General features: G+C 48.3%; 1 protein-coding gene across 1 annotated transcript; it reads right to left on the bottom strand.

Moving 5' to 3' along the window:
- Nucleotides 1-10468: 10468 nt before the first annotated feature.
- On the bottom strand, nt 10469-13591 carry LOC124678504 (AP2-like ethylene-responsive transcription factor CRL5). The gene is made up of 8 exons (XM_047214380.1): nt 13309-13591; nt 12646-13192; nt 12449-12531; nt 12296-12304; nt 12119-12207; nt 11887-11960; nt 11659-11786; nt 10469-11091 (listed from the first exon to the last, which is right to left on the bottom strand). The coding sequence occupies exons 1-8, from the start codon at nt 13589-13591 to the stop codon at nt 10469-10471; spliced, it is 1836 nt and encodes a 611-aa protein (XP_047070336.1).
- Between the last annotated feature and the right edge of the window lie 3012 nt (nt 13592-16603).

Below are 16603 nucleotides of genomic sequence, written 5' to 3'. Positions count from 1 at the left end.
AACTTGATAATTAACATAACATGGTATTCTCTATCCATCGGATCCCGACAAACACAACATAGAGTATTACGGATAGATGATCTTGATCATGTTAGGCAGCTCACAAGATCCAACAATGAAGCACAATGAGGAGAAGACAACCATCTAGCTACTGCTATGGACCCATAGTCCAGGGGTGAACTACTCACTCATCACTCCGGAGGCGACCATGGCGGTGTAGAGTCCTCCGGGAGATGAATCCCCTCTCCGGCAGGGTGCCGGAGGAGATCTCCAGAATCCCCCGAGATGGGATTGGCGGCGGCGGCGTCTCGGAAGGTTTTCCGTATCGTGGTTTTTCGCATCAGGGGTTTCGCGACGAAGGCTTTAAGTAGGCGTAGGGCAGAGTCGGAGGGCTGACGAGGGGCCCACACCACAGGGCGGCGCGGGCCCCCCCTTGGCCGCGCCGCCTTGTGGTTTGGCCACCTCGTGGCCCCACTTCGTATGCTCTTCGGTCTTCGGAAGGTTCGTGGCGAAATAGGCCCACGGGTCTTGATTTCGTCCAATTCCGAGAATATTTCGTTACTAGGATTTCGAAACCAAAAACAGCAGAAAACAACAAGCGGCACTTCGGCATCTTGTTAATAGGTTAGTTCCAGAAAATGCACGAATATGACATAAAGTGTGCATAAAACATGTAGGTATCATCAATAATATGGCATAGAACATAAGAAATTATCGATACGTCGGAGACGTATCAGGGTGCCTCCAAAACAAGGGTTTCCCCTCAATATATAGAGGCGGAGATGCAATCTTGGCCATGGGATTGATGCCCTTTTGATCTAAGGGTTCTTGGGCACATCTAAAACATTCCTAAGAATCCCCTCTATACTTTATGAGTCCATAAAGTCGTGACTTGGCCGAATCCATCAAATATGGCAAGAGTTTGTGTCAATCACGTCACAAATTTTTGGTTTTCCGGAACTTCCTATGTACCGTTCAGTAATATCGCGACCACGGGAGCATCCGGACTTCGATTGGGGCATCCTTTATGTCAAATTAAGATATGTAAATTCCACACAACTTTGTAAATTGGAACTTTTTCATTTGACGCTATCTTCGGGGATCCCTATGGCCATCTTTGAAAACAGTATTGCAGGGACAGATTTCAGGAAACTCCAGATTTCACTATAATGATCGGTGTCCTTCCATATTTGCCTATTTCCTACACAACAAAGTTTAAAATAAGAAATTATGCACTTTTGCAACTATTAATAGGATAGTCCCAATAAATATAATAAATTTGCAATATAATAAGGATTTTAGTGCAATAAACTACAAGGTTCATGTATGCATTTTACATGCATCAGATGCACATAGTGGTGGGGGTGATGAAGATGCTCTCCAAAATCAAGAATATGATAATACTGAAGAATATGACCATGATTACTAGTAAGAACCAACACCAGAGTCCACCAGCAGACCCACTCAGACGGTCTAGCAGAGGTTGTGTTCCTTCCACTAGGTACTCATCAGATCAATATGTGGTGTTATTGTTTGATCGTTCAAAACCAGAGTATTTTTCGGAGGTAATGAAAAATTAGGACAAGGAGTGGAATAAGGCTATGCAAGAAGCTAAAGATGGATTCCTTGCATATGAGTCATACTTATGAGCTGGTAAAGTTGCCTAAGGGAAAGAAAGTTCTAAGAACAAGTGGGGCTACAGAATCAAGCAAGAAGATCACATGTCATATCAAATATATATGGCTAGGCTAGTTCTGAAATGAATCAGGCAGAGAAAGGGTAATGACTTTGATGAAATGTTTTCTCCGGTTGTGAATACGACATCTATTAGAATGATCCCTGTTGGCATGGCACCAAGTATCAACTTGGAGGTTGAGCGAATGGATGCGAAGAAAACTTTCCTACAAGGAGAGTTGGAGGAAGAAATATGCATGTAGCAGCCTAAGGGATTTCTTGTTAAAGTCAAAGTAGACTATGTGTGCAAGATGAAAACAAGTCTCTATGGCTAGAAATAAGCATCAAGACAGTGGTACATGAATTTTGAATCTTTCATGGTGGAGAAAGGCTACAAAAGGTGTAGCTCACACCATTATGTGTTTATGCAGATGTTTTCAGGTGACTATTTTATCATGTTGTTGATATATGTTGATGATATCTGATTGTTGGCAAGAATGTCTCTAGAATTGCTAGACTAAATAAAGAGTTGCAAGAAGGTTTTGCCATGAAAGATTGCTTGGGTCCAGCAAAGTGTATTCTCGGCATGAGAATTGAAAGAGATAGAAAACCCAACAAGTTGTATTTGTCTCAGGAAAAATATATTTAGTACTTCGCAAGTTCAAGATAGACAAAGTAGGAGAAGTAAGTTGTCCACTAGCAGCTCATTTCAAGTGGAGCAAAAAGCAATGTCCTCCACTGACAAGATGCAAAGGAAATCCAGAATGTTCCTTATGATTCAACGGTTGGGAGTTTGGTGTAAGTTATGGTGTGCACACGACCTCACATTACTCAAGTGGTTATTGTGAGATGATTTATGTCTAATCCAGAAAGACCACATTGGGAAGCCGTGAAGTGGATTTTGAGGTATCTTCGGGGCACTACCAATACAAAGATTTATTTTGGTGCTAAGGAGCCAGAGTTGATTGCTTATTCAGATTTAGACCTGGCTGGAGATGTTGATGGCAGAAAGTCTACTTCGGGTTATTTTGTTAACCATTCAGGGGGAGCAGTGGCATGGCAAAGCAAGTTGCAAAAGTGTGCGGCATTGAACACAACTGAGGTCGAGTTCATCGCAGTAACAAAGGCGGGGAAGGAGATATTATGGCTGAAAGATTGGCTTGTGAGTTCAGATTTAAGCAATACAAGTATGTGTTTTTTTGTGAAAACCAAAGTGGCATCTACCTAAGCAAGAATGCAAGTTTTCGTTCAAGGTCGAAGCATATTGATCTACGCTATCATTGCATTCGATATGTGCTAAATTCTAAGCAAATGCAGATTGACAAGGTGCACACTGAGAACAATGAGGCTGATATGTTGACCAAGGTGATGACACGAGGAAAGCTAGAGGTAAGATGTAGGCTCGCCGGAATGACTGCCGTAGGTAGTGAGACCCCCCATGATGTCAGGAGGGCGAGTTTGTTGGGCCATGTCCCTCCACATGGAGGTGTGTCGGCAACCCAACATGACCCCAGAAAGTCCAAACATATCAAACCATATATTGATGTTCGCATCCAATAGCTGAGTTGCCTCCTTGAGAGGTAGAAGGAAGAAAACCCTAGCCACCCTTTATAGCTGTGTGTGAGAGCAAGAAGCAAGCCAGGACCTGTCTACTTCTTTGAGAGGATGGGAGAACACACTTGAACACCACAACAAAGTGAGATCGAAGAGTGGAAGAAGGAAATGTGATTTTTGTCAAGATTTTTTTTATAGATCTAACCGTTCCGTCTTCAAGATGGTGTTTGAATTGGCTCTAAACTCGATGAGCTTGTTCCTTACGATTGAGTACTTGAATCTGATTAGCTAGTTTGAGATTTGGGTTAGTGTAGAATCAAATTCGAGAGCGGTTTTCACAGTTCGGACTACAACAGCTTCAAGAGAGCGGTTTTGGGAGACAAACAATTTAGGCAGGCAAACGGTGTTCGATTGAGCATATGTATGCTTGTCTGCCAAATTTGGTACTGATTGAATGGTTGAAGAGGAGCTTGCTGATTACCCAAGGGGACAAAATCATTGATACCTCAACTTTGTGGTATCCTGCCTCTTGTGGTTATTGTTATTTTCACCGTGGACAACAAGGTGAAAATTGTTGTATTCTTTAGATGTTCTGGAGAAGACTCTGAAACCTGTGATTTTTCTCTTCTCACCTTAAGAAGATTTTACACGTAAATCCTTATATCAGTTGTGCGTGTGCTTATGTTTATTTTTCCGATTTATATCTCTTGGTTGAAGAAGTTTACGAATTTACACAGGCTTGGTGGGGTTGTGACTTGTGAGGCCGTATATCTCCTCACTTGTGTGCCCCAACAAACCCTTCTCTTGGTCGTTTTTTAAAAAAAAAAAATCTCTTGACACATCTATCTATTATATACTAAAAGCAAAATAAGGGTGTTTTAACGGAGACACCAGGTTAATCCACATAAGCTAAAATTACTGGCTTCGTTGATTTTAATAGTAACGGATGAGATTAAATGTTAGGTCAAAGTTACGTAAACTATGTCACGTTACAAAACACGTACACCTGAAAATGTACGGAGGAGTCTCTCGCCTTAACCAGTACCGAGAAGAGTCCAAATGTTTTACGTAAAGAAAAGGTTAGCTCCGTCTCCCCAAGAAAAAAGGGCAACTCTATCTTTTTTTTCTATCACCATATCAAATTAGGGTCCCACGTATTCATGCTTGAAAGCCTGAAAAACGTATCAGACTAAAGCACTGCATGCACATATATAAGTGGCATACCATGTGGAATGACTTCAACGAGTACAGAGAGAATATTTGACATTTCTGGAACACATATATATTGCCACTTAATTAGGATATATTTGATTCTCAACAACAAAATATATAATCATACATACGGTTGTGTGAATTGAATTTTCCCGTAGGAATACATAGATTTCCTAAAAAAAAGTAGGAATAGAAAAACATAAGACTATTGTCGTGCAAATTCGAATTTTCCGAAACCGGAGATTTAAAATATATGCATAAGAAGTATGTTTTGGATCGGAACAAATGTGACCTCAACGAAAGAGTCCGGTTTCTATCATACGTTGAGAAATAGAGTCTAGATGCTATACGTACACCAAGATCAGGTAAAAACAAAAGACTATTGTCGCGCCTATTCGAAGCAAATACGGATATTTAACGGAGACACCACGTTAATTCACATCATCTAAATTAATTTTGGCTATCAGATATGTAATTTACGGTTAAGATTTAGCGAGCTATTGTGTAACTTTTATTGTCAGCCAAAACAACTATCTAGACTTATGTTTACGTGTCAAAGAAAAAATACACGAGAAGTGCACGTACGATGAGGTACGTAATTGTTTAAACTAACCTGGCACAAAAAAGAAAGGTTTGTTTAAACAGATTTTTCCTTTTACGACGTGCCATGCTAGGAGACCCACGCACATGTACATCTGACCGGATGATGCCAAAAATAAATCATGACATCTAAGCACTACAGGAAAAAAAGGTTATTTATTACGAAAAAGATTAGAATTTAATGAAAAATTAGTAGACATATAAATAGGACCCAATTTTGTTAAAAACGTTGCCTGTTTTTGAACATGACAGAATAGATCGGGTCTGGAAGGCATAGCTAGCTAGCTAACTAGCTAATCGGGGATCGGGCGTTATAAAACCAAGCTAGCTAATGGTACCATTGTTCGTAAGTCAAAGCTGATCGTGTTGGCAGTTTTTTGACATGGCCAAATTGATCGAGCCTGAAAGACATAGCTCAGCACGATCAACAATATTATTTCGAACTAGATCAGCGTATCATTAAATGTAGGATTTATTTTCATTAAACATACAAAAAGATATGGGACTACCACCAAATATAAGAGTCCAGCTGAAAATCGTCCGTGTCAATTTAGATAGTTATATAGCTATTACTTCCTATAATTCATAGATACAAACATTAGATCTAACAATCATATTTCAAAGCTATTATATTTCCTCTGTTTTTTTTTTATTTCACATTCTGAGTTTATTTAAAGTCAAAAAAAATTAAAGTTTTTTATCGCAAAAGAAAATTTAAAGTTTAATCAGATATTTTAGCAACAATATCTGCATTTACAGCCGTGATATTAGAATTATCACTTTTGAGGTTTGATATTATCTGCTTTTGGTAGTATTGATATTGATATTTGTTCCTATATATTTTATCAAATTTTGCAAAGTTTGAGTTTGAATAAAACCAGAACACGAAGCAGGTATATGATAAGAAAAAATATTTCAGTTTACATATTAAATTTTATCGGCAAGTCGACAATCAAAAGTCAAAAATAAAAAAAATAGTATGCCCTTAATGGAGGGAGTACAGTTATCGAGTTCAATAAGATTTGGAAGTATATTCCAACTTAACTAAGTGCTTGCACTAAAGTTTAATTAGACATGGTTCAAAGCTAAACTGATCAATTTGGGGAACCCAAGGGATTGCAAATTGGGATTTTATACGCACACGCATGGGTGTGTGGGTGTTTCCGCTATCATCAATTTATTCTTCGAGATTCCCGCTCGGTGTGGTAGATGAAGAAGTAGCGAACTATCTTTCTACTCCTTTTATCCGAATCTCAAACCAACACACACGGTGTCGGAAACACCTACACTCATACAAAGTACAAAAATAATTCCTTTACAAATTGTAAGATGCTAAGCATAGCAAAATTTTGCATTCAGTTCAAGTACATGCAAACAAAGTTTTGCACCCTCGCATTGATTTTGTATTGTAGGTATTCATATTTGTATATATACTTTATCAAACATATTCAAATATTTCCCTCGCATTTGCGAGGGCCATTCAGACTTAATTACTTCTCCATTGTCATGTGTGCGCCATGACGACTTTCCTTTCCAGCGGCACAGTTGACATGATCAACAGCATCAAATGTTTGCCAGTATTCATCTGACCGTGCAGCAATGGCGCGGTGCAGGACATGGTGGATGAGCTGTGAAGTGTGCGCTAGAGAGAGAGAGCGAGACGGGGCACTGCTGCTACAGCTTGGTTGCTTCGTTGGTTGACTTGTTCACGTCTGCCCGTAAAGACTCATTCACTCCAGCGCTGAGTTATTGCCATCGCTATCTATAGACGTGGATATGGGCTGGAACTTATCCCAACTTAGTAATGGAGAGTTTGCCGGTACTGGGTAGTGGCCCAATTGGTAGACCTGTAGTGTGGCACAAGCCCATTTAGAGCATCTCCACCAGCGCGTCCGATAGCGGTCCCGATAGCTTTTTGGGGCCGGGGGTGAAAATGAGCTCGCACCGGCGCGTCCCAAACAGCGCCGGCGATTTTTGGAGCCCAATAGAAGCGTCGGCAACCCCGTGCCGGCCCCTTCGTCAAGGGTGCGAATCGGGCGCCGGCGCCTCGCGAGGCTGAAAATTTTGGGTGTGGGAGCCACCTGTCAGCCACACAACAACAAAATATACATCTTCTCCCCCAAAACCCCGTCCCCTCCGCCGCTCATTTCTCCCGCCAGCCGCTCAATCTCCCATCCAGCCTCGAACCCTAAAAACCCTCGCCGCCGCGCCATGCCACCGAAGAGAAGGGCTCCGGCGAAGGCGCCGACGAAGGCGCCGCCGAAGACGCGCACCATCGCGCCGAAGGAGAAGCCGGCGACCATGTTGCAGGAGGATTGGGAGACGGAGATGGAACGCCGTGCCTTCGTCACGGCCGACCGCAGGAGGCGCCGCATCGCCGCCCTCGACGCAGCGAAAGCGGTGGCCTCTGCGGAAGCGTGCCTGAGCTTGGGCGGCGTCCTGAACAGCATCTCGAGCTCCCCGTAATCGCCCGGTTACGACGCGGGGTACACCGCGGACGCGCCGTCGATCTCGCAGATGCGGCTGTCGCAGATGGACGGCCGCGCCCGCTACTCCCCGAGTTCGGGGACATCGACATGACCGTTGTTGTCTCCGTTCTCGCCGGATTCAACGACTCGGGGCAGCGGCGCCTTCCGCTTCCCCGACCTGAACGATTCGCCTGACCTGCGCCGCACCGAGGGCCACGTGACGGACGGCACCGGCCTTCCCGCGACCTCTTCCCCGGCGACGGCAGGCGCACCCAGCAGGTGTTCGGCAGCGGGTCCGGCGTGTCCATGGGCCAGGACGAGGTGCATTTCCTTTCTTTCTATGTGTTGTGTGCATCGTAGACACTGGCGGCGACTCAAAGATTGTAACTTTATGCGTAGATTGTCGGCGAGGAGGAGATCCTGAACGGCATCATACGCGGCCATGCCTACGAACCCCTGGTCGACGACTACCAAGAAGAGGCCGAGGAGGACGAAGGTGAGGAGGAAGTCCAGGAGGAGCTGATCGACGCCGAGACCGGCGCGAGCGTGAGGAGGACGCGCAAGAGAAGATCAAGGCACTAAAGGAGAGCGGCATGACGATGGTGGATTGGGTATGATCTACGCCTATCTTATTTGCATATGAATTGGTGATCAATGTTGTTGCATATGAATTGATGATCCAACTTGTTGCATATGAATTGATGATCTTCAATGTTTTTCATTGTTTTGCATCATATATTGTTAGATGCTCAAAGCCCTCGAAATGTACAAGAACCAACACAAGGACAAAGATTCCGTTTATGCATTGCTACAACAAGCTCCAAGGTTGCAAGAAATGGGACGACCTCCTCCACACTCTCTTGAAGGACGGGGAAGATGGGCCGGTCGATCCAGCCGGCGCCTCCACCGGGCGCCCCATTGGCAACAAGAAGCCCAAGGCCGACAGGAATGCAGCGCCAGTATTGGCAGCCATGGACGCCTCCATCGAGAAGATGATCACCTCGTTCTCGGTGGAGAACAAGGAAGCTGCCGATAGAGCCGTCGTCGTGTGGAAGGCTATCCTCGACAAGCAAGACGCCAAGATCGAGTTGGAGAGGGAGAGGTTGGAGGCGGCGAAGATGGAAGCTCACGCCGCTGCCATGAAGGCCAACAACGAAGCAACACAACTATCGTTGGCCAAAATGTCTCAAAAATCGAAAATCTTGATGGCCGACATGGAGAAGATGGACCCCTTGGCGCGGGCGTAGCACGAGATGTACCGCGAGCGCATCGGCCAAGAGGTGATGGCGGCGTGAGCTGCGGCGGCGTCTCCTCCGGCACCGTTCATGTCTACCCCGGCACCGTCCGCTTTCATGTCTCCCCCGGCACCGTCCACGTTCATGTATACACCGACACCGTCCGCGTTCATGTCTACCCCGGCACCGTCCGTTCATGTCTCCCCCGGCACCGTTGACGTTCATGCCTCCCTCGGCGACCGTGGATCCTGTTGCAGCGACGGAGCTGCCGCCAGCCGCCGATGAGGAAGCCGTCGAGTTTCCGCCGCCCGTGACCTCCTTCGTGTGATCATGCGATCATCTGCTTCGAAAGCCCCTTTTTTTTGCGCCGGAAACGGCGATCTGGTGGCCGTCTGTTGGCCCAAACTTCTTATTCCAAAACCTATTCGCATTTGGTGGCCGTGTGTTGGCCCAACTTCATATTCGTAGACTTATTCGAATTTCTATGGTTGTGTTTGAGATTTCAAATTCAAATTATCTATCGGGCCGCCTGTTTGGGGGCGCCGGTGTGGGAGCAGCTCCCCCAAATGGAGGATGTTGTGCCGGCGTCCCCCAAATGGAGGTGTCGGCGCCCCTGCCGGCGCCTATTTGGGGCGCGCCGGTGCAGATGCTCTTAAGAGCACTGAGCATTAAAGAACCAGGTCGCTGACATGCGGGATCCACCTGCTAGTCTAGTGTCTTATACGTTGAGGAAAAGCTAAGGAACGCCCCTCCCTAACCCTAGCCTCCACCACGCCCTTCGCACTCGCCACCTCCGCTGGTGCCAAGGAGTCTTGGCGGTGACCGTTTGTGCATAGGTGATCTCGCGTGTGGGCGGTGGCGTTGTTTGACACCATGGTGGTGTCGGTGGCTGGTTTGTCTCGGTGACATTTGCTTCGTTCTACACCCTAGAAATGGGTTGACAGAAGATAGCGAACACGACTTCTGAAGTGTGCGCATGAGGCATTCTCTCTCTCTGTCTCTCTCTATAGTTTTGGCCGGTGAGCCAACAATGGTTTTATCTTGGGGAACTAGACCGTGTTTGCCCGCTATCGTTGTGTTATGTGGTGGTGTGTTGTCACCTTATTTGACAACTTTAGGTTGTATGTTCATTGTAAGGCGTTTGCCAGTCTTTTTAAATAAATGAAATAAAGGTTAGACACATCACTTTGATGCATTTCGAAAAAGAGTGCCTTACGTTTGCCCTGAGTGTTTGGACGCAGGTGATCCCTGAGAGACAGAGAGCTGCTTGCTTGATACACTCTTTTCTTTTTTGTCTCTAGACAAACCGAAAGTAAATTAACCAAGAAATTCTTTTGATAGGAAACCAAGAACTCCAATTAGTAAGTGAGGCTAAGCTAGCTATAATATTTGGTTTCTGGATTTGGAGGAGATGCACCGGCGGCCTCCCATTTTACAAAACCCCTTCTCCTCCGTCAGTAAGCCGGAGAAGAAGGAAACAGGGGAGGCCACGGCGCGCATTTCCTCAATCTTACGTCTCCGGCAATAGTCTCCGTCCTCTACTGGTGCTACTACTCTTAGTTCTCTTAGATGCTACTGGTACTAGCTACTATTACTACACCAACAAAGTCCATCTAATCACTCGCTACTCCTTGATCACGTCGCCGACCTAGCTAGTAATGAAAAAACTGCCTGCCGTCTCCATGAAACGCATGCACGCACGAGTTCTTGGGTGAATCCGATCGTTCATGCGTCGCTCCACGCGGCGAACATGGGCATGTGAGCGATGGACACGGCTGCCGGCCTGGCCGACGACGCCCAGGAGCCCAACGGCGCCAGGGTGCTCATCAGCTTCGGGGACGGCACCGTCGTTGTCGCCTGCTGCTGCTGCTGTTGCGGCTTGGCGAAGAGCATGGAGAGGCCGCCGCCCCGGTCCGGGCTCTCCTCGCGGGAGTTGCTGAGGCTCGTGACCAGCGACGACGCGGCCGACATGGACATATGCACGTGCGCGCCGTTGCCGCCCTGCGCGGCTTGGCCGTCGACGGTGACCAGGTCGTGCAGCGCCGAGAAGGCCTCGCCCGAGGAGAGGACGTCGTGGTGGTGGCCGCGGCCACCGGTGTCCGTCCTCTGAGTCTGAGTGGACAACGGCACCAGAGCAGATGCGGCGCTGTCGTCGGGGGCGGGCAGGGGAAGTGGCGGCGCGGCGGTGGGGTCCTTGTTGCGCCTGGCGAGCTCTCCGGGGAGGAGCGTATTGCTGGCCATGATCTTGTCGACGTCGTAGCGCGTGATGTCGAAGTTGGTGACGGCGTTGAGTCCCCGGAACTTGATGGCGGCGATGTCGTACGCCTCCGCCGCCTCCTCCTGCGTCCCTGCGGAGTGGAGAACATTACATCGGTCATTGAGACGTATCAGTACGTACGTAGAGACAGCAGGTACTGCACACGCATGCAGGAATCATTGGATCTCGAGTCTGAGTTCATCTGAACCGAGGAATCTAGGGAGGGAACGCGCGGGGCTCCCGCGCGCCGTCATGATGAGCGGCGCCATGGTCAAAGGTGGATGACGACGAGTCGACGACGATGCAAAAGAAAAGCCGGAGAGCGCGCGTGCGATTTGGGACAGTGCGAAAACTAGGAAAGGCCAGCCTTATGCAAAGGAGCCACGCATGCACAGGGCCATACACAGAAGAAGGTGGAGAGAAAGATATTTGTAGAGGGAATGCATGATGAAAAAAGAAGAAGCTCAAAGCAACAAAACATTCCCTCTCACTTTGGCAGAGAGGGGAAGAGCATCATTGGCCTGCAACGACGGACACATATGATGATGATTTAGACAGGAACGCCCTGCAGTGCTTGCGCCCTCCCGCCGCGACAAAGCTCGCCGGCTATGGCGCCTCAGGTTCAGATAGATTTTCAGGCAGGCAGAGAGTGACTCACCGAAGGTGCCGAGGTAGAGGTCTTTGTTGCCGGAGACGCGGCCGATGCGCGCCTGCCACCGTCCGTGCTGGTGGTGCCGGGTCACGCCGCGGTACATGGACGCGCCGCGAGAGAAGCCGCTGCTCTTCCTGCAGATTAAATCATGCATCAAACTCCTCTTCTCTTAAGTTTATTTATCCCCTTCTTTCCTCCTCGAAATGCATTCACCTCCATGCCGCCATGCATTACCTTCTGAGGTGTGCCACGTACTCCTGCCTCGTCATGTTCTTCATCTCCTCCAGCTCCTGCTGGTAATCCTCCAGCTGCATGCATGCGAAAACAAGTAAATGTATATGAGACCACAGCACGGATGTCACTGTGCCTAGCAACAGTTCACTCTACCAATTAACCAAGTACCAGTACGTCCCAACTGAATAGTGCTAGTACGCGTATAATCTCATGTACTGCTGCGATTACTTACGGGGAAGTTGATGTGGGTGGAAGGGCCCCAGTACTTGAGTGCTGCCTGGTCGTACGCCCGAGCCGCCTTCTCCTCCATGTCGTACCCTCCTATATATGTGTAACACAGTTTTTACCACAATCAAGTTTTTACCATGTTGGCAGGTCGATCATGAACATACCGAGATAAACTACTTACCGAGATAAACTGCATAGCCAGCGGCCGAGTAGTTAGTTAATCACCACGACAGAGGAGGAAGACATTGGTTAGCAAGCTTATTAGTTAGCCACAAAATGATAAGAGATTGATCATGTTTACAGGAGCTAACTGAAAATGTAGCTGAAGCACTACCTTGCCTCCCTTTCCTGGTCTGCCCTTCCTTCTTGCAGCTGTTGTCCCACAGGTGCGCCTCATACCGCCCCGTCCACCTATGCCTGCTAATTTTAATCACACGTTAATCTCCTACACTCTGCTCTTCCCTCGAGCTCACTACCTTCAGATGGATGCCATTGTCCAAGCTAATGACACAATGTACATGTGTAGTGTACCTGGTGACGCCCCGGTACTGCGACGTCCGCTGCCCGAACGTGTCGATGGACTTGCGGTGGTGCACTGGCTGCTTCTGCCCCGCCGTCGCGCCGCCACGCTTCCGCCCGCCGTCCGCCGCTGCGGCGGCGACCACGGACCCGTACTCGGCCCCCGCGGTCACGCAACTGGACAGCGACCCGGCGGAGCTCATGGACAGGGCCAGCGGGTGGTGCCCGTGAAGGTGCTGCTGCTGCTGTTGGCCTGCTCCTGCCGCAATGGACAGCACGTTCTCGGCCGTCGCGTACGCGCTCGTCGCGCCGCGCGCGGCCTGCACCCAGCTCGCCATGGCCGTGGCCGCCGCCGCGTCCTCCTCGGCCGCTACCGCCGTAGCACCGCCGTACAAGTCGTACGACTGTTGCAGGAAGCCACCGCCACCGTGGCCGTTCCCGTGGTGCACACCGCCACCACCACCGCCTCCGCCCCCGTAGTAGTAGAAGCTGGAGGTGTTGTCCAGGCTCAGCGCCATCACTGGCTGCCCCGCTCCAAGAAAGTCCTCCAGCTTCGGCCCTGCAGGTGACCGATCGACAAGGAAAGGAAATCATCAGCCAGGAGGAGTCCAAGAAACCTGCTTGGCTTATCGGCCGAGGGAACAAATGTACTTTGTATTGCCCCTGGGCACGTACCGTGGTGATCCTGTTGATCGGTTCTTCGGAGAGCTTCCATGATGCAGAGGGAACCGTCGGACTTGAGCGGCATGGATGCCAGCTGCGAGTAATACCCGCCGCTGGCCACGTCGGTGCCCAGGCTGTAGGCGGCGGCGACAGAGCTGGGGTAGAAGAGGCCCTGGTGCTGTTGCTGGTGCTGCACATGCTGGTGGTCGTCTATGTGCTGCGAGAGCGAGAAGCCCAGCCAGCTCGCCGCCGAGTTGCTGCCGCCATTGCCATTGTTGCTATTGTTGTTTGTCATCGTGTAATGTGAAGCTATCTAGCTAGATAGAGATCGATTGGCGAGAGAGGAGAATGATGTGGAGATCGGTGGCCGAAATGGTTGAACTATATCAATAGAGATAAGAAAAGGACCAGCTAGCTAATGATCAGCAGTGTCCTCCCGGCATTGCTTGCGGTGGAGATTGGAAAAGAAGAACAGGAAGGAGCGGGAGAAGGAGAAGATGATGGAGTGAGCAAGTCCGTTTGTGCTCGCGTTTGCGCGTGGCTTTAAAGTAAGCAAAAGGAATGAGCTGAGCTAGCTGCTCTCTTGCTCTTGAGTCTTGACCCACACAATAACACCATTCACACATACAAGTGACACACAACATATATATGTGCAACCAAAAGAAAAGGAAAAAAGAAACTCATGCCCGGATAATACAACATTCTCTCTCAGCTTGGGATCTGTGTAGCTACCAACAAACTCTCTCTCTCTCTCTCTCTCTCCACAATGACACGAAGGAAAAGACGAAGGGAACTTGCATTGCATGGGCATGTTGCTATTGGTTTGTACAGTATTGGTTCTGTGTGGTATGTATGGGTGTAGCCATCAGGTAGCCAGCTAGGTATGTGGTAGAGGTACTTTTGTTGCTGTACTAGGTCTACTAGCATTCAAGCAGAGCCATGCAGATACCGCACTGCACAACTTGTCACCTCACAACAGTTGCAGTTCACTGCAGGGCCTCCTCAATGCAACATTATTCCTACATAATTCAACACATCTTCAATGCTCAACATTCCAAAGAAAATAAAATCATGTATCTTGTGTCCGATTTGGTCCATTTGATTGGCCCGCAGACAGATAATGGGGTTGTGTTCTTCCCTCATCCGTTTAGGTGAGGGGTGAACCAGCGACCTCATGCATTTTTCATAATAGTTCACATATACAAACATAATTTACATGCGGCCAAAAAAGAAAAGAAAAAGGACATAAATTATAAACTAGATAAACTCTAGCTAAATAGAATTTGGGCCGCCGCCTATGCATCCTCTTCGTCGTCGATGGTGATGACCACCGGCGATGACTACGGCTATGGTGGTGCAGGGCCGGTGGCTAGTACATCAGCGGCTCACGCGCTGTGATGGTGTTGGTGCTTGGCAAGGCACGGGTGCTAGCCCATTCGACCCAGGCCACGTAGGCTCTGAAGTTGGTGCAGCAGGTGTGCGCCTTCCACTACGACCATGGTTGGGCCGGGGCCAACTGGCACGGTGGAATCACCGGAGGCTTGGCAAGGTGTTGTTGCACCAGCGCGGACTACCACAGGATCTCTGCGAGCCCTGTCCCACCTACCGAGTTCCTCCAGCTCAGGCTTCTCAAGGGAGAGCTTGAGGGCCTCCTCCTCGGTTAGGTCGAGTGGCTGCAGGGGTCTCCTCCTCCTCTCTCTTGATGGTGGCCTCCTCTAGCTCCTTTCCATACGCGAGGGACGCAAAGCCGTCGGTGTCATCTTGGGCGTCCTCCTCCTCACCTTGGCCCGCGTCCTCGCCATCGTTCTCCTCATCAGGGAACAACGCGTCACGTAGGATATAGGTGTGGGCACCTCTAGTCGTGCTCCCACATGTCTGAGTTGGCGGGGACGTGCCGCGGATCTGGCGGTAGTAGATCCTTTCCCGGTTCAGATGCCACCAGCCAGGAAGGTTGACATCACTCCATGGATTTGCGGCCTTCTCCTTCCACTAGGTGTGGGCCACCTCCGCCGTGACGTAGAAGTGTTTGCGCTAGTGGCGTCCCTTCTTGTCTGATGAGGGCCCAACCTCTCATGGTCGTTGTGGGCACTTTTCTTCCTCGGGCACGAGCCCTTCACCATTGCGATTGCTGGCAATGGGGGATCTAGGGTTCATGGGTGGCTAAAAGTGGAAGTGAAATGGCACAGTGTGGGATTGGGACGATATGATATCTGCATTAAAAAGGACCGGCACAAGGATGACATTAATGAAGATGTGCATGAGCCGATGGAGTAACCAATTTTAGTTGCATCACAAAAGACGAAGGATGGTGGGCCTCTGCTATGGAATCACTTTTGACATCTATGATGTAAAGTTGTGTGTTTGAGTGCATTCAACCAACGTTTTCTGGTAACCACTTATCCCAAGTAGGTGACCTTACCACTACAACCACGCATATCATCAGTTCAGAAGCAAGCACATTGATAGCACTTACAATGTTGGGACTCCAGAGAAGAGTGTTCTAGTCAGTGAAGAATTTTCCCCACAAGGGTGACTCGAGAGTTTATATTGAACTCTTAGGGAATTGGCTTAGAGTCGTCATTTTTCCTCTTCTTCTAGCAATCCTGCAAAATAAAGTATTGCCTTGTGTCCCCAACTCCACTGTGTGGTTGTCAACCACAATGTTTCGTATTCGTAATTGAAGACAAAAGATGTAGTAAAAATAAAGTAAAGTAAATGAACATTGTAAACTAAGCAAATGAAGTAAAGAGATAGTTGTTTCTGGGTTTTGTGTGTGATTAAGTAAACAAAGTATTTATGTATTTTAGGATTAAAATATTGTTGAAAGTAGAAAGTAAGATAAATGCAATGAAAAAGTGCTTCTTATGATTAAAATTGGACCGGGGTTCATGGGTTCACTTGTCTACTCTTTTTTTAAGTTGTAGTGGATACTAACAATTCACCAATGAGATAATATTGGTGGAACATCAATATGTGTTTGATAAGGATTCATATGGGAATCACGTCCTTTCCCGGTTCAGATGCCACCAGCCAGGGGAGGTTGACATCACTCCATGGATTTGCGGCCTTCTCCTTCCACTAGGTGTGGGCCACCTCCGCGGTGACGTAGAAGTGTTTGCGCTAGTGGCGTCCCTTCTTGTCTGATGAGGGCCCAGCCTCTCATGGTCTTTGTGGGCACTTTTCTTCCTCGGGCACGAGCCCTTCACCATTGCGATTGCTGGCAATGGGGGATCTAGGGTTCATGGGTGGCTAAAAGTGGAAGTGAAATGGCACAGTGTGGGATTGGGACGATATGGTATCTGCATTA

The sequence above is a fragment of the Lolium rigidum genome, chromosome 7, assembly GCF_022539505.1.
Source record: "Lolium rigidum isolate FL_2022 chromosome 7, APGP_CSIRO_Lrig_0.1, whole genome shotgun sequence".
Lineage (NCBI taxonomy): Eukaryota > Viridiplantae > Streptophyta > Magnoliopsida > Poales > Poaceae > Lolium > Lolium rigidum.
Note: the sequence above shows the minus strand (reverse complement) of the source record. Positions and strands in the feature narration are given on the sequence as shown.

Excerpts from the sequence above, each read along its gene's own strand:
- LOC124678504 (XM_047214380.1), bottom strand. The coding sequence starts at position 13,591 with ATGACAAACAACAATAGCAACAATGGCAATGGCGGCAGCAACTCGGCG. Across the intron at positions 13,193-13,308 it reads CGATCAACAGGATCACCACG|GGCCGAAGCTGGAGGACTTT; the intron begins GTACGTGCCCAG and ends GGTCACCTGCAG. Across the intron at positions 11,092-11,658 it reads CCTCTACCTCGGCACCTTCG|GGACGCAGGAGGAGGCGGCG; the intron begins GTGAGTCACTCT and ends TCCACTCCGCAG.